The following is a 27,500-nucleotide window of genomic DNA, read 5'->3' on the forward strand; positions in this document are numbered from 1 at the left end:
CCGCTGTGTTACAGTCTGTATCTCTCTGCTGTGTTACAGTACGTATCTATCCCGCTGTGTTTCCATCTGTTTCTCTCCTGCTGTGTTACAGTCTGTAACTATCCCTCTGTGTTACAGTACGTATCTCTCCCGCTGTGTTACAGTCTGTAACTATCCCTCTGTGTTACAGTACGTATCTATCCCAATGTGTTACGGTCTGTATCTCTCCCGCTGTGTTACAGTCTGTATCTATCCCGCTGTGTTACAGTCTGTATCTCTCCCACTGTGTTAGTATGTATCTCTCCCGCTGTGTTACAGTCTGTATCTCTCCCGCTGTGTTAGTATGCATCTCTCCCGCTGTGTTACAGTGTGTATCTCTCCCGCTGTGTTAGTCTATCTCTTCCGCTGTGTTAGTCTGTATCTCTCCCGCTGTGTTACAGTACGTATCTCTCCCGCTGTGTTACAGTCTGTATCTCTCCCACTGTGTTAGTATGTATCTCTCCCGCTGTGTTACAGTCTGTATCTCTCCCGCTGTGTTAGTATGTATCTCTCCCGCTGTGTTAGTGTGTATCTCTCCCGCTGTGTTACAGTCTGTATCTCTCCCGCTGTGTTACAGTCTGTATCTCTCCTGCAGTGTTAGTATGCATCTCTCCCGCTGTGTTACAGTGTGTATCTCTCCTGGTGTGTTACAGTACGTATCTCTCCCGCTGTGTTACAGTCTGTATCTCTCCCGCTGTGTTACAGTGTGTATCTCTCCTGGTGTGTTACAGTACGTATCTCTCCCGCTGTGTTACAGTCTGTATCTCTCCCGCTGTGTTACAGTCTGTATCTCTCCCGCTGTGTTACAGTCTGTATCTCTCCCGCTGGGAAGACATGGGGAGCTCATCCTGTTGTTGATGATTATTACACTGTACTGATGAGCTGTGTTACAGTCTGTATCTCTCCCGCAGTGTTAGTATGCATCTCTTCCGCTGTGTTACAGTACTATCTCTCCCGCTGTGTTAGTCTGTATCTCTCCCGCTGTGTTAGTATGTATCTCTCCCGCAGTGTTAGTACGTATCTCTCCCGCTGTGTTACAGTCTGTATCTCTCCCGCTGTGTTACAGTATGTATCTCTCCTGGTGTGTTACAGTACGTATCTCTCCCGCTGTGTTACAGTATGTATCTCTCCTGGTGTGTTACAGTCTGTACCTCTCTCGCTGTGTTAGTATGTATCTCTCCCGCTGTGTTACAGTCTGTATCTATCCCGCTGTGTTACAGTCTGTATCTCTCCTGCAGTGCTAGTACGTATCTCTCCCGCTGTGTTACAGTCTGTATCTCTCCCGCTGTGTTACAGTATGTATCTCTCCTGGTGTGTTACAGTACGTATCTCTCCCGCTGTGTTACAGTTTGTATCTCTCCCGCTGTGTTACAGTCTGTATCTCTCCCGCAGTGTTACAGTTTGTATCTCTCCCGCTGTGTTACAGTCTGTATCTCTCCCACTGTGTTACAGTCTGTATCTCTCCCGCTGTGTTACAGTCTGTATCTCTTCCACTGTGTTACAGTCTGTATCTCTCTCGCTGTGTTACAGTCTGTATCTCTCCCGCTGTGTTACAGTCTGTATCTCTCCCGCTGTGTTACAGTTTGTATCTCTCCCGCTGTGTTACAGTATGTATCTCTCCCGCTGTGTTACATTCTGTATCTCTCCCGCTGTGTTACAGTCTTTATCTCTCCTGCTGTGTTACATTCTGTATCTCTCCCGCCTTGTTACAGTCTGTATCTCTCCCGCTGTGTTACAGTTTGTATCTCTCCCGCTGTGTTACAGTCTGTTTCTCTCCCGCTGTGTTACAGTGTGTATCTCTCCCGCTGTGTTACAGTGTGTATCTCTCCCGCTGTGTTACAGTCTGTATCTCTCCCGCTGTCTTACAGTCGGTATCTCTCCCGCTGTGTTACAGTCTGTATCTCTCCCGCTGTGTTACAGTCTGTATCTCTCCTGCTGTGTTACAGTCTGTATCTCTCCTGCTGGGAAGACATTGGGAGCTCATCCTGTTGTTCTTGATTATTACACTGTACTGATGAGTCATGGTGTAAATGATGACAACAGCTTCAGTTCACAGCTGTGATGGGATAGTTAGAAACAGCATCAGACACAGTCAAATCATTCTGGATACGATCTCACTCCTCTTTCTGTCGGAGTACAACAGATCTCACTCCTCTTTCTTTCGGAGTACAACAGATCTCACTCCTCTTTCAGTCGGAGTACAACAGATCTCACTCCTCTTTCTGTCGGAGTACAACAGATCTCACTCCTCTTTCTGTCAGAGTACAACAGATCTCACTCCTCTTTCTGTCAGAGTACAACAGATCTCACTCCTCTTTCTGTCAGAGTACAACAGATCTCACTCCTCTTTCTGTCAGAGTACAACAGATCTCACTCCTCTTTCTGTCAGAGTACAACAGATCTCACTCCTCTTTCTGTCAGAGTACAACAGATCTCACTCCTCTTTCTGTCAGAGTACAACAGATCTCACTCCTCTTTCTGTCAGAGTACAACAGATCTCACTCCTCTTTCTGTCAGAGTGCAACAGATCTCACTCCTCTTTCTGTCAGAGTACAACAGATTTCCGTCCCAGACAGAACAGTGTTTCCCTACAGAACAAATATGTTCCTCTTTCTGTCTGACTGACAACTCAACAGAACAGACAGTTGATTACATCTTGTAGTTCCCAAGCCTTCCTTCACTCTTGGCTCAGTCTACAACTGATGATTCCTACAGAATCAGAACACAGGGAACTTTCTGAAAGGATTTCCGTAACTCGTCCCCATCTGGCAGATTATCCTGACTGAACCCAAACGGCACCCTATTCCCTATTTAGTGAGCTCCGTAACCCGTCTCCATCTGGCAGATTACCCTGACTGAACCCAAACGGCACCCTATTCCCTATTTAGTGCATTACTTTAGCAGAAAATCTTGTTCTAAAGTATTGCACTTTAAAAGGGGGAATGGGGTGCCATTTTGGGACGAGCCCTCTGTGTTAAATGGTCCTTTTGTCTCTCCATATTCTCTCTCTGGCCATTCAAGTCATTGAGCACTAGGCCTGGTTGGCTGTGTCTCTGTCTGCGTTCAGCAGTGTTCAGTCTGTAGTCAGCAGATCCAGCTAATTTCACTGCTGCTATGTCTCAATCAGACCTGGTGTTCACATCCCAGAGATAATGATCCTGAAACATTGAGGCATCTGGGCCACAAAGAGGATGCATCCCAAATGGAGTACTATTCCCTATGTAGTACACTACATTGGACCAGGACTCAATAGGCCCTAAAGGGAATAGAGGGCCATTTGGGAAGCATCCAGAGAATGGACCAAAGAGCTAATGTGTGATTGTCTCTCTCAGTAAAATAAATGGTATTTCTCATGGCTCGCTTCACTCTGATTAGAAAACATGGTCTCCGGTGCCAGAACGTTTCACCGTCAAATCCCAGCAGCAGAAGATGACTTTTCCTCTTCCATTATGTTGTCCTCTGTAATTACACACGTCTTTCCCCATCTCTGATCATCTCTCTGCTAATGTCACCATCTCTGATCAGCTCTCTGCTAATGTCACCATCTCTGATCAGCTCTCTGCTAATATCACCATCTCTGATCATCTCTCTGCTAATGTCACCATCTCTGATCATCTCTCTGCTAATATCACCATCTCTGATCATCTCTCTGCTAATATCACCATCTCTGATCAGCTCTCTGCTAATATCACCATCTCTGATCATCTCTCTGCTAATGTCACCATCTCTGATCATCTCTCTGCTAATGTCACCATCTCTGATCATCTCTCTGCTAATATCACCATATCTGATCATCTCTCTGCTAATATCACCATGTCTGATCAGCTCTCTGCTAATATCACCATCTCTGATCATCTCTCTGCTAATATCACCATCTCTGATCATCTCTCTGCTAATGTCACCATCTCTGATCATCTCTCTGCTAATGTCACCATCTCTGATCATCTCTCTGCTAATGTCACCATCTCTGATCATCTCTCTGCTAATGTCACCATCTCTGATCATCTCTCTGCTAATGTCACCATCTCTGATCATCTCTCTGCTAATGTCACCATCTCTGATCATCTCTCTGCTAATGTCACCATCTCTGATCAGCTTTCTGCTAATGTCACCATCTCTGATCATCTCTCTGCTAATATCACCATCTCTGATCATCTCTCTGCTAATGTCACCATCTCTGATCATCTCTCTGCTAAATGTCACCATCTCTGATCAGCTTTATGCTAATGTCACCATCTCTGATCAGCTCTCTGCTAATGTCCCCATCTACTGCTCTGTTAGCTGCTGATCTGCTGTTATGTTTCTCTGTTAGCTGTTAGCTGCTGTTCTACTGCTCTGTTTCTCTGTTAGCTGTTATCTACTGCTCTGTTTATCTGTTAGCTGCTATCTACTGCTCAGTTTCTCTGTTAGCTGTTAGCTGCTGTTCTACTGCTCTGTTTCTCTGTTAGCTGTTAGCTGCTATCTACTGCTCTGTTTCTCTGTTAGCTGCTGTTCTACTGCTCTGTTTCTCTGTTAGCTGCTGATCTGCTGCTCTGTTTCTCTGTTAGCTGTTAGCTGCTGTTCTACTGCTCTGTTTCTCTGTTAGCTGTTAGCTGCTATCTACTGCTCTGTTTCTCTGTTAGCTGTTAGCTAATATATACTGCTCTGTTTCTCTGTTAGCTGTTAGCTGCTGTTTTACTGCTCTGTTTCTCTGTTAGCTGTTAGCTGCTGTTTTACTGCTCTGTTTCTCTGTTAGCTGTTAGCTGCTGTTCTACTGCTCTGTTTCTCTGTTAGCTTCTGATCTACTGCTCTGTTTCTCTGTTAGCTGCTGATCTACTGCTCTGTTTTTCTGTTAGCTTCTGATCTACTGCTCTGTTTCTCTGTTAGCTGCTGATCTACTGCTCTGTTTCTCTGTTAGCTGCTGATCTACTGCTCTGTTTCTCTGTTAGCTGCTGTCTACTGCTCTGTTTTTCTGTTAGCTTCTGATCTACTGCTCTGTTTCTCTGTTAGCTGTTAGCTGCTGTTTTGTTTACAGCCTTGTGGTGAGGGATCACATATATAAACACAGATCTCAATCAACTCTGTGTGGTTCATTTTCCTCACATCACACATGCTATGCGGCAAAGCCCTGTCAAGCGTGAACAAACAGTGACATGTTGATCCCAGTCAGCTTGGATAACACTGTAAACGTGTATCTCTGTGTGAGGCGCTGTATCTGTGTCGTCTAGAGAGTGGTGGTCTCCACGGTCGGCCACAGAGCAGTTCATGCACATCACTCTAGAGACCTGGCTGTGTTTTGTTCTGAAGTGTTGTTGCCAGTCTTCATTAGCAGTCTGCTGGCAACGTAGCAGAGAACACTTACTGTGGTCCTCTCTTCTGACTTTGGTGCCAGTACACACCAACACACTGTCCAGACAGTCTCTGCACTGAGACAGAGAAGGCATCAATGTCCCATTTAACCTCATACTAATTTACCACTTCATTATCTAGAATGTAAAATGTGATTATTAGCCAGCTTAGTTGGTTTCACGTTGTGTCGTCTCTTCTCGTGTGTCTGAGCACTGTGGGCCTCAGCCCCCATTCTGTTCCAGCCTCTCTCTCTCTCTCTCTCTCTCTCTCTCTCTCTCTCTCTCTCTCTCTCTCTCTCTCTCTCTCTCTCTCTCTCTCTCTCTCTCTCTCTCTCTCTCTCTCTCTCTCTCTCTCTCTCTCTCTCTCTCTCTCTCTCTCTCTCTCTCTTCTGTCTGTCCTGGAAATCTCGAATGACTGGAGGCTTGATCAAACCTCTGCCTTTTGGGGGCTTGACTTGACTCCTGCTCGATGGCAGCAAGCTCTGTTGATGTGTATAACAGCCATGCTCCCTGTCTGTCTGTCTGTCCATCTCCCTCAGGAGTCTTTCTGTCCCTTAGGTGTCTGTCTGTCTGTCTGTCTGTCTGTCTGTCTGTCTGTCCCTCTCCTCCAGGTATGAACTGTCTGTCTCTCTCTACCCAGGTGAACACCTGTCTGTCTGTCCCTCTCCTCCAGTTATTAACTCTCTGTCTCTCTCTACCCAGGTGAACACCTGCGTGTGTGTCCTCAGGGCTACACCTGTTGTACGTCTGACATGGAGGAGAAACTGGGGCAGCAGAGCAAGCTGGAGTTTGAGAACCTGGTGGAGGACACCAGTCAAACACTCAGGACAACCTTGGTGTCCAGACATCAACAGTTTGACGGTAAGACAAACAGCTAGCTGCGTTTCTTGTCTGTCATTGTGTGTCCTGAGCTCCATAGCAGAAGGTGGGGCTTTATTTTGGATGTCAGCTGACTCTATTGCTGTTATTATATACAGTAGTAGTTGGTACAAAGTGGATGTTATTGGAAACGCCCCGCCTATCTAGTGACGGGGGAAACACTGAGTTGTGAACCCTGATGTGTCTGTCAAATGGAGCTGATGACCTCACTGGGCAGAGTCTAGTTCCTCACACCATGAATCTGTTGTACCTCACACCATGAATCTGTTGTACCTCACACCATGAATCTGTTGTACCTCACACCATTAATCTGTTGTACCTTACACCATGAATCTGTTGTACTGCTACCTCACACCATGAATCTGTTGTACCTCACACCATGAATCTGTTGTACCTCACACCATGAATCTGTTGTACCTTACACCATGAATCTGTTGTACTGCTACCTCACACCATGAATCTGTTGTACCTCACACCATGAATCTGTTGTACCTCACACCATGAATCTGTTGTACCTCACACCATGAATCTGTTGTACCTCACACCATGAATCTGTTGTACCGCACACCATGAATCTGTTGTACTGTTACCTCACACCATGAATCTGTTGTACCTCACACCATGAATCTGTTGTCCCTCACAACATGAATCTGTTGTCCCTCACAACATGAATCTGTTGTCCCTCACACCATGAATCTGTTGTACCTCACACCATGAATCTGTTGTACTGTTACCTCACACCATGAATCTGTTGTACCTCACACCATGAATCTGTTGTACCTCACACCATGGATCTGTTGTACCTCACACCATGAATCTGTTGTACTGTTACCTCACACCATGAATCTGTTGCACCGCTACCTCACACCATGAATCTGTTGTACCTCACACCTTGAATCTGTTGTACCTCACACCATGAATCTGTTGTACCTCACACCATGAATCTGTTGTACTGCTACCTCACACCATGAATCTGTTGTACCTCACACCATGAATCTGTTGTACCTCACACCATGAATCTGTTGTACTGTTACCTCACACCATGAATCTGTTGTACCTCACACCATGAATCTGTTGTACCTCACACCTTGAATCTGTTGTACCTCACACCATGAATCTGTTGTACCTCACACCATGAATCTGTTGTACTGCTACCTCACACCATGAATCTGTTGTACCTCACACCATGAATCTGTTGTACCTCACACCATGAATCTGTTGTACCTCACACCATGAATCTGTTGTACTGCTACCTCACACCATGAATCTGTTGTACCTCACACCATGAATCTGTTGTACCTCACACCATGAATCTGTTGTACCTCACACCATGAATCTGTTGTACCTCACACCATGAATCTGTTGTACCTCACACCATGAATCTGTTGTACTGCTACCTCACACCATGAATCTGTTGTACCTCACACCATGAATCTGTTGTACCTCACACTGTGAATCTGTTGTACCTCACACCATGAATCTGTTGTACCTCACACCATGAATCTGTTGTACCTCACACCATGAATCTGTTGTACCTCACACCATGAATCTGTTGTACCTCACACCGTGAATCTGTTGTACCTCACACCATGAATCTGTTGTACCTCACACCATGAATCTGTTGTACTGCTACCTCACACCATGAATCTGTTGTACCTCACACCATGAATCTGTTGTACCTCACACCGTGAATCTGTTGTACCTCACACCATGAATCTGTTGTACCTCACACCATGAATCTGTTGTACCTCACACCATGAATCTGTTGTACCTCACACCATGAATCTGTTGTACTGCTACCTCACACCATGAATCTGTTGTACTGCTAACTCACACCATGAATCTGTTGTACCTCACACCATGAATCTGTTGTACTGCTAACTCACACCATGAATCTGTTGTACCTCACACCATGAATCTGTTGTACCTCACACCGTTTTCATATTATCACTGAGGAAAGGTACCAGCACAGCAAGCTGATCATATTAACAGGCTGTTTGGTGACTAGGCTGTAACTGGGAATGGGCTGTGGGTTGATACAAAGTGGGCTGAATGGTAACAGACAGATTTGGGCCGACTGCTACGTTGGCCTGCTACAGTGAATGGTACCAGACTGATTTGGGCCAGCTGCTACGTTGGCCTGCTGCAGTGAATGGTACCAGACTGATTTGGGCCAGCTGCTACATTGGCCTGCTGCAGTGAATGGTAACAGACTGATTTGGGCCAGCTGCTACGTTGGCCTGCTGCAGTGAATGGTAACAGACTGATTTGGGCCTGCTGCTACGTTGGCCTGCTACAGTGAATGGTAACAGACTGATTTGGGCCGGCTGCTACATTGGCCTGCTGCAGTGAATGGTAACAGACTGATTTGGGCCAGCTGCTACATTGGCCTGCTACAGTGAATGGTAACAGACTGATTTGGGCCGGCTGCTACATTGGCCTGCTACAGTGAATGGTACCAGACTGATTTGGGCCGGCTGCTACGTTGGCCTGCTACAGTGAATGGTACCAGGGATAAAAGCAGCTTCTTTAAAGGACTAGCTGCCACCAGGTCATTAATACGGAGCAGGAGGAGGACATGAATAAGTGAGGGCGTTGGGGAAGGGGATTTACTGCTGGTACATGATGAATAACATGTGGGATCGTCCACAGCTGTTTCCTTCACCTCACAGAGACACTTTTTGCTTTAGCAGTAAAAAAATAACATACTCTGGCTGTCTCAAATGGCACACTATGCCCTATATAGTGCACTACTTTAGACCAGGGCCCTGCAGCCGAGGTGAGTAAGACATTTAAACATTTAAACGTGTTAACCCTCGCAAGGCTGCAGGCCCAGACGGCATCCCCAGCCGCGCCCTCAGAGCATGCGCAGACCAGCTGGCCGGTGTGTTTACGGACATATTCAATCAATTCCTATACCAGTCTGCTGTTCCCACATGCTTCAAGAGGGCCACCATTGTTCCTGTTCCCAAGAAAGCTAAGGTAACTGAGCTAAACGACTACCGCCCCGTAGCACTCACATCCGTCATCATGAAGTGCTTTGAGAGACTAGTCAAGGACCATATCACCTCCACCCTACCTGACACCCTAGACCCACTCCAATTTGCTTACCGCCCAAATAGGTCCACAGACGATGCAATCTCAACCACACTGCACACTGCCCTAACCCATCTGGACAAGAGGAATACCTATGTGAGAATGCTGTTCATCGACTACAGCTCGGCATTCAACACCATAGTACCCTCCAAGCTCGTCATCAAGCTCGAGACCCTGGGTCTCGACCCCGCCCTGTGCAACTGGGTACTGGACTTCCTGACGGGCCGCCCCCAGGTGGTGAGGGTAGGCAACAACATCTCCTCCCCGCTGATCCTCAACACTGGGGCCCCACAAGGGTGCGTTCTGAGCCCTCTCCTGTACTCCCTGTTCACCCACGACTGCGTGGCCACGCACGCCTCCAACTCAATCATCAAGTTTGCGGACGACACAACAGTGGTAGGCTTGATTACCAACAACGACGAGACGGCCTACAGGGAGGAGGTGAGGGCCCTCGGAGTGTGGTGTCAGGAAAATAACCTCACACTCAACGTCAACAAAACTAAGGAGATGATTGTGGACTTCAGGAAACAGCAGAGGGAACATCCCCCTATCCACATCGATGGAACAGTAGTGGAGAGGGTAGCAAGTTTTAAGTTCCTCGGCATACACATCACAGACAAACTGAATTGGTCCACTCACACAGACAGCATCGTGAAGAAGGCGCAGCAGCGCCTCTTCAACCTCAGGAGGCTGAAGAAATTCGGCTTGTCACCAAAAGCCCTCACTAACTTCTACAGATGCACAATCGAGAGCATCCTGGCGGGCTGTATCACCGCCTGGTATGGCAACTGCACCGCCCTCAACCGTAAGGCTCTCCAGAGGGTAGTGAGGTCTGCACAACGCATCACCGGGGGCAAACTACCTGCCCTCCAGGACACCTACACCACCCGATGTCACAGGAAGGCCATAAAGATCATCAAGGACATCAACCACCCGAGTCACTGCCTGTTCACCCCGCTATCATCCAGAAGGCGAGGTCAGTACAGGTGCATCAAAGCTGGGACCGAGAGACTGAAAAACAGCTTCTATCTCAAGGCCATCAGACTGTTAAACAGCCACCACTAACACTGAGTGGCTGCTGCCAACACACTGACTCAACTCCAGCCACTTTAATAATGGGAATTGATGGGAAATGATGTAAATATATCACTAGCCACTTTAAACAATGCTACCTTATATAATGTTACTTACCCTACATTATTCATCTCATATGCATACGTATATACTGTACTCTATATCATCGACTGTATCCTTATGTAATACATGTATCACTAGCCACTTTAAACTATGCCACTTTGTTTACATACTCATCTCATTTGTACATACTGTACTCGATACCATCTACTGTATCTTGCCTATGCTGCTCTGTACCATCACTCATTCATATATCCTTATGTACATATTCTTTATCCCCTTACACTGTGTACAAGACAGTAGTTTTGGAATTGTTAGTTAGATTACTTGTTATTACTGCATTGTCGGAACTAGAAGCACAAGCATTTCGCTACACTCGCATTAACATCTGCTAACCATGTGTATGTGACAAATAAAATTTTATTTGATTTGATTTGATTTGTATAGTGCACTACTTTAGACCAGGGCCCTATATAGTGCACTACTTTAGACCAGGGCCCTGTATAGTGCACTACTTTAGACCAGGGCCCTGTATAGTGCACTACTTTAGACCAGGGCCCTGGTCTAATCCTTTATGATGGTCTAGTGGTGTCTATCCAGCAGCCTGATGGTCTGGGGGTAGAAACAGCTGACTAGTGGTGTCTATTCAGCAGCCTGATGGTCTGGGGGTAGAAACAGCTGACTAGTGGTGTCTATTCAGCAGTCTGATGGTCTGGGGGTAGAAACAGCTGACTAGTGGTGTCTATTCAGCAGCCTGATGGTCTGGGGGTAGAAACAGCTGACTAGTGGTGTCTATTCAGCAGCCTGATGGTCTGGGGGTAGAAACAGCTGACTAGTGGTGTCTATTCAGCAGCCTGATGGTCTGGGGGTAGAAACAGCTGACTAGTGGTGTCTATTCAGCAACCTGATGGTCTGGGGGTAGAAACAGCTGACTAGTGGTGTCTATTCAGCAGTCTGATGGTCTGGGGGTAGAAACAGCTGACTAGTGGTGTCTATTCAGCAGCCTGATGGTAGAAACAGCTGACTAGTGGTGTCTATCCAGCAGCCTGATGGTCTGGGGGTAGAAACAGCTGACCAGCGGTGTCTATTCAGCAACCTGATGGTAGAAACAGCTGACTAGTGGTGTCTATCCAGCAGCCTGATGGTAGAAACAGCTGACTAGTGGTGTCTATTCAGCAGCCTGATGGTCTGGGGGTAGAAACAGCTGACTAGTGGTGTCTATCCAGCAGCCTTTTGCCATAATGCTCCTGATGATCTTCTTGGCCTTCCCGCAACACCTGTTGTTGTAGGTATCCTGTAGGGCAGGCAGAGAGCACCCAATGGTGTGTTCGCCTGCAGGTATCACCCTCTGAAGAGCCTTGCGGTCCGCGGCGGTGGAGTTGCCGTACCAGGCTATGATGCTCCTGTAGAACATTGTGATGCAGCCCGACAGTATGCTCTCGATGGTGCTCCTGTAGAACATTGTGATGCAGCCCGACAGTATGCTCTCGACGGTGCTCCTGTAGAACACTGTGATGCAGCCCGACAGTATGCTCTCGACGGTGCTCCTGTAGAACACTGTGATGCAGCCCGACAGTATGCTCTCGATGGTGCTCCTGTAGAACACTGTGATGCAGCCCGACAATATGCTCTCGATGGTGCTCATGTAGAACATTGTGATGCAGCCCAACAGTATGCCCTCGATGGTGCTCCTGTAAAACACTGTGATGCAGCCCGACAGTATGCTCTCGATGGTGCTCATGTAGAACACTGTGAGGACCCTCGGGTACTGGCCGAATCTCTTCAGCATCCTGAGGTTGAAGAGTCGCTGTCCTGCCTTCTTCAAGGACGCACCCTTGTGGGGCCCTCGTGTTGAGGAGATAATGTTGCCTACCTTCACCATTGTGGACCCTCGTGTTGAGGAGATAATGTTGCCTACCTTCACCCTTGAGGACCCTCGTGTTGAAGAGATAATGTTGCTTACCTTCACCCTTGAGGACCCTCGTGTTGCGGATCAGTGTAGAGGAGATAATGTTGCATACCTTCACCCTTGTGGACCCTCGTGTTGAGGAGATAATGTTGCCTACCTTCACCCTTGAGGACCCTCGTGTTGAGGATCAGTGTCGAGGAGGTAATGTTGCCTACCTTCACCGCCTGGGGACGGCCCGTCAGGAAGTCCAGGACCCAGTTGCAGAGGGAGTAGTTCGGACGCAGGTCCTTGAGCTTTCTAATGAGCTGATAGGACACTAGGAGCTGTAGTCGATGAACAGCATCCTCACATACAGTATGCATTCCTCTTGTCCAGCTGGGTGAGGGCAGTTAAATAGCGATTGTGTCGTCCGTGGATCAGTCAGGGCTGTAGGTGAATTGGAGAGGATGGAGTGTGTCGGGGAGGGAGGAGGTGATATGGAGAGGGTTGAGTGTGTCGGAGAGGGAGGAGGTGAGATGGTGGAGTGTGTCGGGGAGGGAGGAGGTGATATGGAGAGGGTAGAGTACTATATCTCAGGCGTTGGTAAACGAAGGGATCTGTTTGTACAGCACTGTAGATAGAGGGAGGAGGGATCTGTTTGTACAGCACTGTAGATAGAGGGAGGAGGTGAGATGGAGAGGGTGGAGTGTGTCGGGGGGGAGGAGGTGAGATGGAGAGGGTGGAGTGTGTCGGGGAGGAGGTGAGATGGAGAGGGTGGAGTGTGTCGGGGAGGGAGGAGGTGAGATGAGGAGGGTGGAGTGTATCGGGGAGGGAGGAGGTGAGATGAGGAGGGTGGAGTGTGTCGGGGAGGGAGGAGGTGAGATGGAGAGGGTGGAGTGTGTCGGGGAGGGAGGAGGTGAGATGGAGAGGGTGGAGTGTGTCGGGGAGGGAGGAGGTGAGATGGAGAGGGTGGAGTGTGTCGGGGAGGGAGGAGGTGAGATGGAGAGGGTGGAGTGTGTCGGGGAGGGAGGAGGTGAGATGGAGAGGGTGGAGTGTGTCGGGGAGGGAGGAGGTGAGATGGAGAGGGTGGAGTGTGTCGGGGAGGGAGGAGGTGAGATGGAGAGGGTGGAGTGTGTCGGGGAGGGAGGAGGTGAGATGGAGAGGGTGGAGTGTGTCGGGGAGGAGGTGAGATGGAGAGGGTGGAGTGTGTCGGGGAGGGAGGAGGTGAGATGAGGAGGGTGGAGTGTGTCGGGGAGGGAGGAGGTGAGATGAGGAGGGTGGAGTGTGTCGGGGAGGGAGGAGGTGAGATGGAGAGGGTGGAGTGTGTCGGGGAGGGAGGAGGTGAGATGGAGAGGGTGGAGTGTGTCGGGGAGGGAGGAGGTGAGATGGAGAGGGTGGAGTGTGTCGGGGAGGGAGGAGGTGAGATGGAGAGGGTGGAGTGTGTCGGGGAGGGAGGAGGTGAGATGGAGAGGGTGGAGTGTGTCGGGGAGGGAGGAGGTGAGATGGAGAGGGTGGAGTGTGTCGGGGAGGGAGGAGGTGAGATGGAGAGGGTGGAGTGTGTCGGGAGGGAGGAGGTGAGATGGAGAGGGTGGAGTGTGTCGGGGAGGGAGGAGGTGAGATGGAGAGGGTGGAGTGTGTCGGGAGGGAGGAGGTGAGATGGAGAGGGTGGAGTGTGTCGGGGAGGGAGGAGGTGAGATGGAGAGGGTGGAGTGTGTCGGGGAGGGAGGAGGTGAGATGGAGAGGGTGGAGTGTGTCGGGAGGGAGGAGGTAAGATGGAGAGGGTGGAGTGTGTCGGGGAGGGAGGAGTTGAGATGGAGAGGGTGGAGTGTGTCGGGGGAGGGAGGAGGTGAGATGGAGAGGGTGGAGTGTGTCGGGAGGGAGGAGGTGAGATGGAGAGGGTGGAGTGTGTCGGGGAGGTGAGATGGAGAGGGTGGAGTGTGTCGGGGAGGGAGGAGGTGAGATGGATAGGGTGGAGTGTGTCGGGGAGGTGAGATGGAGAGGGTGGAGTGTGTCGAGGAGGTGAGATGGAGAGGGAGGAGTGTGTCAGGGAGGGAGGAGGTGAGATGGAGAGGGTGGAGTGTGTCGGGGAGGAAGGAGGTGAGATGGAGAGGGAGGAGTGTTTCAGGGAGGGAGGACTAGCCTCTCAAAGCACTTCATCATGATGGTCGCTAGTCATTCAGTTGGGCACAGCGATGATAGTGAGATGGAGAGGGTAGAGTGTCATCATGATGGAAGTGAGTGCTCAGGGTCGCTAGTCATTCAGTTGGGCACAGCGATGATAGTGAGATGGAGAGGGTAGAGTGCTCAGGGTCGCTAGTCATTCAGTTGGGCACAGCGATGATAGTGAGATGGAGAGGGTAGAGTGCTCAGGGTCACTAGTCATTCAGTTGGGCACAGCGATGATAGTGGACATCTTGAAGCAGGTGGGTATTGAGGCCTAGGGAGAGATTGAACATGGCAGACAACACAACAGCCAGCTGGTCTGCACATGCTGAGCGCCCGGATAGAGATACCGTCTGGGCCGGCAGCCTTGTGATGGTTAACACATGTGAATGACTTACATACTGTGGAGTGTTGGAAACGGTATTATTCAGAATAACCAATCATATTCATTCAGAAGAGGGTTATGGCTTGAATGAACTCATATTCATTGGGTTAACTGTCCTCCAAAGAGTGTGATTGGGTAATGAGAGGCCAAGGGGTCACTTGGGAAGGCAGTAGGGTTAGTGGGACTGAAGCAGTGTAGTGTTGGCTAGCTGTGATTGGGTAATGAGAGGCCAGGGGGTCACTTGGGAAGGCAGTAGGGTTAGTGGGACTGAAGCAGTGTAGTGTTGGCTAGCTGTGATTGGGTAATGAGAGGCCAAGGGTTCACTTGGGAAGGCAGTAGGGTTAGACTACTCGCTCTCCTCTGTCACTTCTCTCCCCTCTGTCTCCTCTCTCCCCTCTGTCTCCTCTCTCCCCTCTGTCACCTCTCTCCTCTCTCTAATCTCTCTTCTCTCTCCCTGTCACCTCTCTCCTCTCTCTAATCTCTCCTCTCCCTCCCTGTCACCTCTCTCCTCTCTCTAATCTCTCCTCTCTCTCCCTGTCACCTCACTCCTCTCTCTAATCTCTCCTATCTCTCCCTGTCACCTCACTCCTCTCTCTAATCTCTCCTATCTCTCCCTGTCACCTCTCTCCTCTCTCTAATCTCTCCTCTCTCTCCCTGTCACCTCTCTCTTCTCTCTAATCTCTCCTCTCTCTCCCTGTCACCTCTCTCCTCTCTCTAATCTCTCCTCTCTCTCCCTGTCACCTCTCTCCTCTCTCTAATCTCTCCTCTCTCTCCCTGTCACCTCTCTTCCCTGTCACCTTTCTCCTCTCTCTAATCTCTCCTCTCTCTCCCTGTCTCCTCTCTCTAATCTCTCCTCTCTCTCCCTGTCACCTCACTCCTCTCTCTAATCTCTCCTCTCTCTCTAATATCTCCTCTCTCTAATCTCTCCTCTCTCTCCCTGTCACCTCTCTCCTCTCTCTAATCTCTACACTCTCTAATCTCTCCTCTCTCTCCCTGTCACTTCTCTCCTCTCTCCTCTCTCTCCCTGTCACCTCACTCCTCTCTCTAATATCTCCTCTCTCTCCCTGTCACCTCTCTCTAATCTCTCCTCTCTCTAATCTCTCCTCTCTCTAATCTCTCCTCTCTCTCCCTGTCACCTCTCTCCTCTCTCTAATCTCTCCTCTCTCTCCCTGTCACCTCTCTCTAATCTCTCCTCTCTCTCTAATCTCTCCTCTCTCTCCCTGTCACTTCTCTCCTCTCTCTAATCTCTCCTCTCTCTCCCTGTCACCTCTCTCTAATCTCTCCTCTCTCTCTAATCTCTCCTCTCTCTAATCTCTCCTCTCTCTCCCTGTCACCTCTCTCCTCTCTCTAATCTCTCCTCTCTCTAATCTCTCCTCTCTCTCCCTGTCACTTCTCTCCTCTCTCTAATCTCTCCTCTCTCTCCCTGTCACCTCTCTCTAATCTCTCCTCTCTCTCTAATCTCTCCTCTCTCTAATCTCTCCTCTCTCTCCCTGTCACCTCTCTCCTCTCTCTAATCTCTCCTCTCTCTAATCTCTCCTCTCTCTCCCTGTCACTTCTCTCCTCTCTCTAATCTCTCCTCTCTCTCCCTGTCACCTCTCTCCTCTTTCCTCTCTCCCCTCTGTCTCCTCTCTCTCCTCCCTCTGTGGTTTCCCTCGCTTCTCCCACGTTGCAGGGTTTGAGTCCATCCCTCCTTCATTTCACATGCCCTCATTTCTGTCCCGTTATTTATAGGAGCCTATTTAGAACCATTTAACTGTGCTGTTGATTACCGACTGCCTCTCCGGTGTCATGCATTATTGAGTAACCCTGATGCTGGAAAAGTGACTGTAGCTCCACGTCAGGATTAAGTTAGCCAGCCACACCGGGATTAAGTTAGTCCAGGGATACAGGGATTTCTGTCCATCTCTTTTATAGTAGGCTGTCATAGTCCCACTGAGACTGATCTAGGGCTGCATCCCAAATGGCTCCCCTTTGGACCCTGGTCTAAAATAGTGCCCTATCTAGGGTGATAGGAGGCCATTCTAAAGTAGTACCCTATCTAGGGTAATAGGAGGCCATTCTAAAGTAGTGCCCTATCTAGGGTGATAGGAGGCCATTCTAAAGTAGTGCCCTATCTAGGGTGATAGGAGGCCATTCTAAAGTAGTACCCTATCTACGGTGATAGGAGGCCATTCTAGAATAGTGCCCTATCTAGGGTGATAGGAGGCCATTCTAAAGTAGTGCCCTATCTAGGGTGATAGGAGGCCATTCTAAGGTAGTGCCCTATCTATATGTCTATGTGACCGTGTGGTCCAGTATATGTCTATGTGACTGTGTGGTCCAGTATATGTCTATGTGACTGTGTGGTCCAGTATATGTCTATGTGACTGTGTGGTCCAGTATATGTCTATGTGACTGTGTGGTCCAGTATATGTCTATGTGACTGTGTGGTCCAGTATATGTCTATGTGACTGTGTGGTCCAGTATACAGTGCCTTGCGAAAGTTTTCGGCCCCCTTGAACTTTGCGACCTTTTGCCACATTTCAGGCTTCAAACATAAAGATATAAAACTGTATTTTTTTGTGAAGAATCAACAACAGGTGGGACACAATTATGAAGTGGAACGACATTTATTGGATATTTCAAACTTTTATAACAAATCAAAAACTGAAAAATTGGGCGTGCAAAATTATTCAGCCCCTTTACTTTCAGTGCAACAAACTCTCTCCAGAAGTTCAGTGAGGATCTCTGAATGATCCAATGTTGACCTAAATGACTAATGAGGATAAATACAATCCACCTGTGTGTAATAAAGTCTCCGTATAAATGCACCTGCACTGTGATAGTCTCAGAGGTCCGTTAAAAGCGCAGAGAGCATCATGAAGAACAAGGAACACACCAGGCAGGTCCGAGATACTGTTGTGAAGAAGTTTAAAGCCGGATTTGGATACAAAAAGATTTCCCAAGCTTTAAACATCCCAAGGAGCACTGTGCAAGTGATAATATTGAAATGGAAGGAGTATCAGACCATTGCAAATCTACCAAGACCTGGCCGTCCCTCTAAACTTTCAGCTCATACAAGGAGAAGACTGATCAGAGATGCAGCCAAGAGGCCCATGATCACTCTGGATGAACTGCAGAGATCTACAGCTGAGGTGGGAGACTCTGTCCATAGGACAACAATCAGTCGTATATTGCACAAATCTGGCCTTTATGGAAGAGTGGCAAGAAGAAAGCCATTTCTTAAAGATATCCATAAAAAGTGTTGTTTAAAGTTTGCCACAGGCCACCTGGGAGACACACCAAACAAGAAGAAGGTGCTCTGGTTAGATGAAACCAAAATTGAACTTTTTGGCAACAATGCAAAACGTTATGTTTAGCGTAAAAGCAACACAGCTGAATACACCATCCCCACTGTCAAACATGGTGGTGGCAGCATCATGGTTTGGGCCTGCTTTTCTTCAGCAGGGACAGGGAAGATGGTTAAAATTGATGGGAAGATGGATGGAGCCAAACACAGGACCATTCTGGAAGAAAACCTGATGGAGTCTGCAGAAGACCTGAGACTGGGACGGAGATTTGTCTTCCAACAAGACAATGATCCAAAACATAAAGCAAAATCTACAATGGAATGGTTCAAAAATAAACATATCCAGGTGTTAGAATGGCCAAGTCAAAGTCCAGACCTGAATCCAATCGAGAATCTGTGGAAAGAACTGAAAACTGCTGTTCACAAATGCTCTCCATCCAACCTCACTGAGCTCGAGCTGTTTTGCAAGGAGGAATGGGAAAACATTTCAGTCTCTCGATGTGCAAAACTGATAGAGACATACCCCAAGCGACTTACAGCTGTAATCGCAGCAAAAGGTGGCGCTACAAAGTATTAACTTAAGGGGCTGAATAATTTTGCACGCCCAATTTTTCAGTTTTTGATTTGTTAAAAAAGTTTGAAATATCCAATAAATGTCGTTCCACTTCATGATTGTGTCCCACCTGTTGTTGATTCTTAACAAAATAATACAGTTTTATATCTTTATGTCTTTATCTTTATATCTTTATCTATATTTGAAGCCTGAAATGTGGCAAAAGGTTGCAAAGTTCAAGGGGGCCGAATACTTTCGCAAGGCACTGTATGTCTATGTGACTGTGTGGTCCAGTATATGTCTATGTGACTGTGTGGTCCAGTATGTGACCGTGTGGGCAAGCTGTTGGTGCATTGTTGGTTCCGTAGCACCACCATTAGGACATAGGATGAGCTACTGTTTTTGGACATTTTCCACTGATGTTAATGACTTTAAAAGTCTAATTCCCCAGATCCTCTGGACTGAAAAACTCCCAATTTTGTATAAGCATCTATCCACTAACTTGTTGTGTGTTCTTTACTGAGAAGTAGCTTCCATATGGCCACTTTACCATGAAGGCCTGATTGGTGGAGGGCTGCAGAGATGGTTGTCCTTCTGGAAGGTTCTCCCATCTCCACAGAGGAACTCTAGAGCTCTATCACAGTGACCATCGGGTTCTTGGTCATCTCCCTGACCAAGGCCCTTCTCCCCAGATTGCTCAGTTTGGCCGGGCGGCCAGCTCTAGGAAGAGTGTTGGTGATTCTAAACCTCTTCCATTTAAGAATGATGGAGGCCTCTGTGTTCTTCGGGACCTTCAATGCTGTAGAAATGTTTTGGTACCCTTCCCCAGATCTGTGCCTCGACACGATCCTATCTCGGAGCTCTATGGACAATTCCTTTGACCTCCTGGCTTGGTTTTTGCTCTGACATGCACTGTCAACTGTGGGACCTTATATAGACATGTTTCCAAATCCAATCAATAGAATTTAACACAAGTGGACTCCAATCAAGTTGTAGAAACATCTCAAGGATGATCAATGGAAACAGGATGCGCCTGAGCACAATTTCATGTCTCATAGCAAAGAGTCTGAATACTTATGTAAATAAGGTATTTCTGTTTTTATTTGTAATACATTTGCAAAAATGTCTAAACCAACTTGGGCTTTGTCATGATGGGGTATTGTGATGTCATGATGGGGTATTGTGATGTCATGATGGGGTATTGTGATGTCATGATGGGGTATTGTGATGTCATGATGGGGTATTGTGATGTCATGATGGGGTATTGTGATGTCATGATGGGGTATTGTGATGTCATGATGGGGTATTGTGTGTAGATTGATGAGACATTTGATTTATTTAATACATTTAGAACAAGGCTGTAACGTAACAAAACGTGTAAAAGGTTGAGGGGTCTGAATACCTTCAGAATGCACTGTGGAGGTAGGAGCTACCGAATTTCATTTCTGATGAGTTTGGACATTTACAATGTGAACGAGAGACATTATGCAAATGAACAAAGTTTTGACTCCTGCTTGTCTGAAGGAATAACAGTACTTTGTACACGCTGTGTCTGTGTGGAGTCTGGAGTCGCTAGGGCAACAGGCCTGTCTGCTCTGCTCATGGGAGCAGACTGTCCGAGAACAGAGGGGAGAAAAAACACAAGGAAATCAACATAGTGGCAGCTGTACAGATAACTGATCCAAAGGGCTTTGTCTTCTCAAACACGGCAGAAAGCTGACATAATTGCCTCCCGGGTGGTGCAGTGGTCTAGGGCACTGCATCGCAGCGCTAGCTGTGTCACCAGAGACTCTGGGTTCGCGCCCAGGCTCTGTCGCAGCCGGCCGCAACCGGGAGTTCCGTGGGGCGACGCACAATTGGCCTAAAGTCGTCCAGGTTAGCACCAGCGACTCCTGTGGCGGGCCGGGCGCAGTGCGCGCTAACCAAGTGGGTGCGCGGTGTTTCCTCCGACACATTGGCTTCCGGGTTGGATGCGTGCTGTGTTAAAGAAGCAGTGCGGCTTGGTTGGGTTGTGTATCGGAGGGACGCATGACTTTCAACCTTCGTCTCTCCCGATCCCGCACGGGAGTTGTAGCGATGAGACAAGATAGTAGCTCCTGATGTGGAGCTACTGTTCTCCATCATTCTATCAGCAGACAGCACTCCTATGTGGAGCCCTTTTCCAGGTGTAGCCAGCCTACTGTTCTCCAGTCCTTTTCCAGGTGTAGCCAGCCTACTGTTCTCCAGTCCTTTTCCAGGTGTAGCCAGCCTACTGTTCTCCAGTCCTTTTCCAGGTGTAGCCAGCCTACTGTTCTCCAGTCCTTTTCCAGGTGTAGCCAGCCTACTGTTCTCCAGTCCTTTTCCAGGTGTAGCCAGCCTACTGTTCTCCAGTCCTTTTCCAGGTGTAGCCAGCCTACTGTTCTCCAGTCCTTTTCCAGGTGTAGCCAGCCTACTGTTCTCCAGTCCTTTTCCAGGTGTAGCCAGCCTACTGTTCTCCAGTCCTTTTCCAGGTGTAGCCAGCCTACTGTTCTCCAGTCCTTTTCCAGGTGTAGCCAGCCTACTGTTCTCCAGTCCTTTTCCAGGTGTAGCCAGCCTACTGTTCTCCAGTCCTTTTCCAGGTGTAGCCAGCCTACTGTTCTCCAGTCCTTTTCCAGGTGTAGCCAGCCTACTGTTCTCCAGTCCTTTTCCAGGTGTAGCCAGCCTACTGTTCTCCAGTCCTTTTCCAGGTGTAGCCAGCCCACTGTTCTCCAGTCATTTTCCAGGTGTAGCCAGCCTACTGTTCTCCAGTCCTTTTCCAGGTGTAGCCAGCCTACTGTTCTCCAGTCCTTTTCCAGGTATAGCCAGCCTACTGTTCTCCAGTCCTTTTCCAGGTGTAGCCAGCCTACTGTTCTCCAGTCCTTTTCCAGGTGTAGCCAGCCTACTGTTCTCCAGTCCTTTTCCAGGTGTAGCCAGCCTACTGTTCTCCAGTCCTTTTCCAGGTGTAGCCAGCCTACTGTTCTCCAGTCCTTTTCCAGGTGTAGCCAGCCTACTGTTCTCCAGTAAAATGTAAGATTAACTTTAAGCAAAACATAAGGAAATGTAGCTGGCTATATTCTTTCTTTGATAAACATTAGAAATATGATGACCATGCATCGTTTTTGCAACAACAAAAAATACCTTGTTATTTCATTGTAAACTCATTCACTTGTGTGGCTGCTAGCCAAATAGCATTGCAGCGCTATTGTCATCTGAAGAAAATGAAGCTATTTTCAACCGAATGAGTTGCACTAATGTATTTCCTGTGAAGGAAAAACTGTAGTTCCCACGCCTCTGATCACTATTGAAGCAACAAACACTGTTGACTTTCAGTATAAAACACAACCCCTGTCAATGCACAGCTGAAACCTCCCTGCTCCTGCTTTCTCCTGTTGTGCTATTTACAGACTGACTCAACTGGTCTGGGGAACTAAGGTAAAGTTTCAGAATGTAAAGTAACATGAAGTGAAGAACACAATCTGCTTTATAACATATTGCACGGCAACTCATACCTCCCTTTCCAACTGACTAGGTATCCCCCCTTTTCCAACTGACTAGGTATCCCCCCTTTTCCAACTGACTAGGTATCCCCCCTTTTCCAACTGACTAGGTATCCCCCCTTTTCCAACTGACTAGGTATCCCCCCTTTTCCAACTGACTAGGTATCCCCCCTTTTCCAACTGACTAGGTATCCCCCCTTTTCCAACTGACCAGGTATTCCCCCCCTTTCCAACTGACTAGTTATCCCCCTTTTCCAACTGACCAGGTATCCTCCCTTTCCAACTGACTAGGTATCCCCCCTTTCCAACTGACTAGGTATCCCCCCTTTTCCAACTGACTAGGTATTCCCCCCCTTTCCAACTGACTAGTTATCCCCCTTTTCCAACTGACCAGGTATCCCCCCTTTCCAACTGACTAGGTATCCCCCCTTTTCCAACTGACCAGGTACCCCTTTTCCCACCTTTTATTTCCTAATACTCCGCTATAAGTTATATACAGTATTTCGCCCAAGCGACAGTCTCGCTGTTCTGCGTGTTGGTTTATATTAAGGAAATATGGAAGTAAGGTAACTAACTCTACTCTACCATGAACATGAAGTGCTACTGGAAATATTTATAACCACCAAAATAAGTTTTTGATAAAAAACATTTTTACTCAGTCTTTTTCCATTAGTAATTAATGTTTCTATTCATTGAAGAAAAGTTAACCAGTAGAATGTCGGAGGAGGAAACCCTCCGTGGATCATATCTGGGTGTCAGATGGTGAGATCAAACAGCCTGGTCTCTCAGAGGTCCTCATTAGAGCCGACCCAGTTTACACCCTGGAAGAGTTTCTGAACTGGAGTTGCCATCAGAAGACATTTAGTCAGAACACGCATGTCGACCTTTTAGATAAAATAAGGAGTGTGTTTTAATGAAACGCCACTCAGACAGAACAACATGGTAGCAGGACGACAGTATAATCACTGTTCACCCGCCCTTTAAACATGACCACTTAAATAATTGGTGTGACAGCCTTCTGTTTTACCACACAGTTTAGTTTTGGACTAAATTTGGTCAGTCCTGGTCTATAGGAAACCATTGGGTCAGTCTATAGGTAACCATTGGGTCAGTCCTAGTCTATAGGGAACCATTGGGTCAGTCTATAGGTAACCATTGGGTCAGTCCTAGTCTATAGGTAACCCTTGGGTCAGTCCTGGTCTGTAGGGAACCATTGGGTCAGTCCTGGTCTATAGGGAACCATTGGGCCAGTCTATAGGTAACCATTGGGTCAGTCCTGGTCTATAGGAAACCATTGGGTCAGTCCTAGTCTATAGGTAACCATTGGGTCAGTCTATAGGTAACCATTGGGTCAGTCCTAGTCTATAGGTAACCATTGGGTCAGTCTATAGGTAACCATTGGGTCAGTCCTGGTCTATAGGAAACCATTGGGTCAGTCTATAGGAAACCATTGGGTCAGTCTATAGGTAACCATTGGGTCAGTCCTGGTCTATAGGTAACCATTGGGTCAGTCCTAGTCTATAGGTAACCATTGGGTCAGTCCTGGTCTATAGGTAACCATTGGGTCAGTCCTAGTCTATAAATGAAACCATTGGATCAGTCTATAGGTAACCATTGGGTCAGTCTATAGGTAACCATTGGGTCAGTCCTGGTCTATAGGTAACCATTGAGTCAGTCCTAGTCTATAGGTAACCATTGGGTCAGTCCTGGTCTATAGGTAACCATTAGGTCAGTCTATAGGTAACCATTGGGTCAGTCCTAGTCTATAGGTAACCATTGGGTCAGTCCTAGTCTATATGTAACCATTGGGTCAGTCCTAGTCTATAGGTAACCATTGGGTCAGTCCTAGTCTATAGGTAACCATTGGGTCAGTCTATAGGTAACCATTGGGTCAGTCCTAGTCTATAGGTAACCATTGGGTCAGTCCTGGTCTATAGGTAACCATTGGGTCAGTCCTGGTCTATAGGTGTCCTGCAGCACTTTGGTTAGCCTCTTCCATCGTCTGGGGGGGTTCCTGTCCTGCAACACTTTGGTTAACCTCTTCCATCGTCTGGGGGGGGGGGGGGTTCCTGTCCTGCAACACTTTGGTTAGCCTCTTCCATCGTCTGGGTTGTTCCTGTCCTGCAACACTTTGGTTAGCTGCTTCCATCGTCTGGGGGGGTTCCTGTCCTGCAACACTTTGGTTAACCTCTTCCATCGTCTGGGGGGGGGGGGGGTTCCTGTCCTGCAACACTTTGGTTAGCCTCTTCCATCGTCTGGGTTGTTCCTGTCCTGCAACACTTTGGTTAGCCTCTTCCATCGTCTGGGGGGGTTCCTGTCCTGCAACACTTTGGTTAGCCTCTTCCATCGTCTGGGTTGTTCCTGTCCTGCAACACTTTGGTTAGCCTCTTCCATCGTCTGGGGGTTCCTGTCCTGCAACACTTTGGTTAGCCTCTTCCATCGTCTGGGGGTTCCTGTCCTGCAACACTTTGGTTAGCCTCTTCCATCGTCTGGGTTGTTCCTGTCCTGCAACACTTTGGTTAGCCTCTTCCATCGTCTGGGGGTTCCTGTCCTGCAACACTTTGGTTAACCTCTTCCATCGTCTGGGTTGTTCCTGTCCTGCAACACTTTGGTTAGCTGCTTCCATCATCTGGTTTGCAGGAATCTGTGTAGTGAAACAGAATGTAAGCTTGCGAGACTTCTGGATGGTTGAACGAGGTCAGCTCATCAGGATAGATGGTTTAGGATGTTTCCCTATACAGTGCTCTACTTTTGACCAGGGCTCTGTCAAATGTATTGCACTATGTAGGGAACAGGGTGCCATTTGGGCGGCAACCCTAGTGTGGCCTGGACACTTTCCTCTCTCTAAGTGGGTCCCTCTGCTGGGTTTTAAGGAGCCCATGAGCCAGGAGACTGCTGGGTTTTAAGGAGCCCATGAGCCAGGAGACTTCTGGGTTTCAAGGAGTCCATGAGCCTGGAGACTGCTGGGTTTCAAGGAGATAATGAGCCAGGAGACTGCTGGGTTTCAAGGAGCCCATGAGTCAGGAGTCTGCTGGGTTTTAAGGAGCCCATGAGCCAGGACACGGCTGGGTTTTAAGGAGTCCATGATCCAGGAGACTGCTGGATTTCAAGAAGACCATTAGCCAGGAGACTGCTGGATTTCAAGAAGCCCATGAGCCAGGAGATGGCTGGTTTTCAAGGAGTCCATGAGCCAGGAGGCGGCTGCGTTTCAAGGAGTCTTCTGGGTTTCAAGGAGTCCATGAGTCAGGAGACTGCTGGGTTTCAAGGAGCCCATGAGTCAGAAACTGCTGGGTTTCAAGGAGTCCATGAGTCAGGAGACTGCTGGGTTTCAAGGAGCCCATGAGCCAGGAGACTGCTGGGTTTCAAGGAGCCCATGAGCCAGGAGCCTGCTGGGTTTCAAGGAGTCCATTAGCCAGGTGCCTGCTGGGTTTCACGGAGACTGCTGGGTTTCAAGGAGTCTGCTGGGTTTCAAGGAGTTCATGAGTCAGGAGGCTGCTGGGTTTCAAGGAGCCCATGAGACAGGAGACTGCTGGGTTTCAAGGAGCCCATGAGCCAGGACACTGCCTCCATGGAAGAAATAGGACAAATAAATACAAGAGCCCTCTCCTGCTATTCAATTCCATCACTTTCCATTTTTTAATTTCATCTTATGTTTTCACTGCCAGATCTACTGAAATATCCACCGTGTTGTAATTCACTTTAGTAACAGACCCTGCTTCCCTGTCTTCTGGATATTGGGTTTGTTCTGCCACAGCTGAGATCTGCCTCTCTGGTGCCTGGGATGAAATATGACGAATCTGTAAAGGCTCTTTCTCCCCCCCCCCATTTTTCGTTATTTTTCTCTCGCTCTCTTTATCTTGCCTTCTCTCATTCTCTCGCTCTCTCTCTCTTGTGCTCTCTTGCGCTATCTCTTTTTCAATTCAATTCAATTCAATGGGCTTTATTGGCATGGGAAACGTGTTAACATTGCCAAAGCAAGTGAGGTAGATAATATACAAAAGTGAAATAAACAATAAAAATGAACAGTAAACATTACACATACAGAAGTTTCAAAACCATAAAGACATTACAAATGTCATAATATATATATATATATATATATATATATATATATATATATATATATATATATATATATATATATATATATATACTGTATATATATATATATACACGGTGTTGTAACGATGTGCAAATGGTTAAAGTACAAAAGATAAAATAAATAAGTATAAATATAGGTTGTATTTACAATGGTGTTTGTTCTTCACTGGTTGCCATTTTCTCGTGGCAACAGGTCACAAATCTTGCTGCTGTGATGACACACTGGCATTTCACCCAGTAGATATGGGAGTTTATCAAAATTGGGTTTGTTTTCTCACAATTCTTGGTGGATCTGTGTAATCTGAGGGAAATACGTCTCTCTAATAAGGTCATACATTGGGCAGGAGGTTAGGAAGTGCAGCTTCATTTTGTGGGCTCTGTGCACATAGCTTGCCTTCTCTTGAGAGGTCTGCCTACTGAGTGTACAAAGCTTTCCTTAAGTTTGGGTCAGTCACAGTGGTCAGGTATTCTGCCGCTGTGTCTCTCTGTTTAGGGTCAGTCACAGTGGTCAGGTATTCTGCCACTGTGTCTCTCTGTTTAGGGTCAGTCACAGTGGTCAGGTATTCTGCCGCTGTGTACTCTCTGTTTAGGGTCAGTCACAGTGGTCAGGTATTCCGCCGCTGTGTACTCTCTGTTTAGGGCCAAATAGCATTCTAGTTTGCTCTGCTTTTTTGTTACATCTTTCAAGTGTGTCAAGTAATTATCTTCTTGTTTTCTCAAGATTTGATTGGGCCTAATTGTGCTGCTGTCCTGGGGCTCTGTAGGGTGTGTTTGTGTTTGTGAACAGAGCCCCAGGACCAGCTTGCTTAGGGGACTCTTCTCCAGGTTCATCTATCTGTAGGTGATGGCTTTGTTATGGAAGGTTTGGGAATCGCTTCCTTTTAGGTGGTTGTAGAATTTAACGGATATTTTCTGGATTTTGATCATTAGCGGGTATCGTCCTAATTCTGCTCTGCATTATTTGGTGTTCTACGTTGTACACAGAGGATACTTTTGCAGAATTCTGCATGCGGTCTCAATTTAGTGTTTGTCCCATTTTGTGAATTCTTGGTTGGTGAGCGGACCCCAGACCTCACAACCATAAAGGGCAATGGGCTCTGTGACTGAAGTATGTTTAGCCAAATCCTAATTGGTATGTCAAATTCTATGTTCCTTTGGATGGCATAGAAGGCC

At 47.7% G+C, this 27,500-nt stretch overlaps 1 protein-coding gene across 2 annotated transcripts in view; it reads left to right on the plus strand.

Moving 5' to 3' along the window:
* The window catches only part of LOC118947131 (glypican-6), a 418,221-nt gene that overhangs the window by 45,003 nt on the left and 345,718 nt on the right, over nt 1-27,500 (plus strand). For both annotated transcript variants that reach the window (XM_090206985.1, XM_090206986.1), the window contains exon 2: nt 6,048-6,206. In XM_090206985.1, the coding sequence (XP_090063111.1) occupies nt 6,048-6,206 (159 nt within the window). The remainder of the gene's footprint in view (nt 1-6,047; nt 6,207-27,500) is intronic.

Source organism: Oncorhynchus mykiss, chromosome 18 (genome assembly GCF_057628025.1).
Source record: "Oncorhynchus mykiss isolate SJ-2025 chromosome 18, ASM5762802v1, whole genome shotgun sequence".
NCBI classification, from domain to species: Eukaryota; Metazoa; Chordata; class Actinopteri; order Salmoniformes; family Salmonidae; genus Oncorhynchus; species Oncorhynchus mykiss.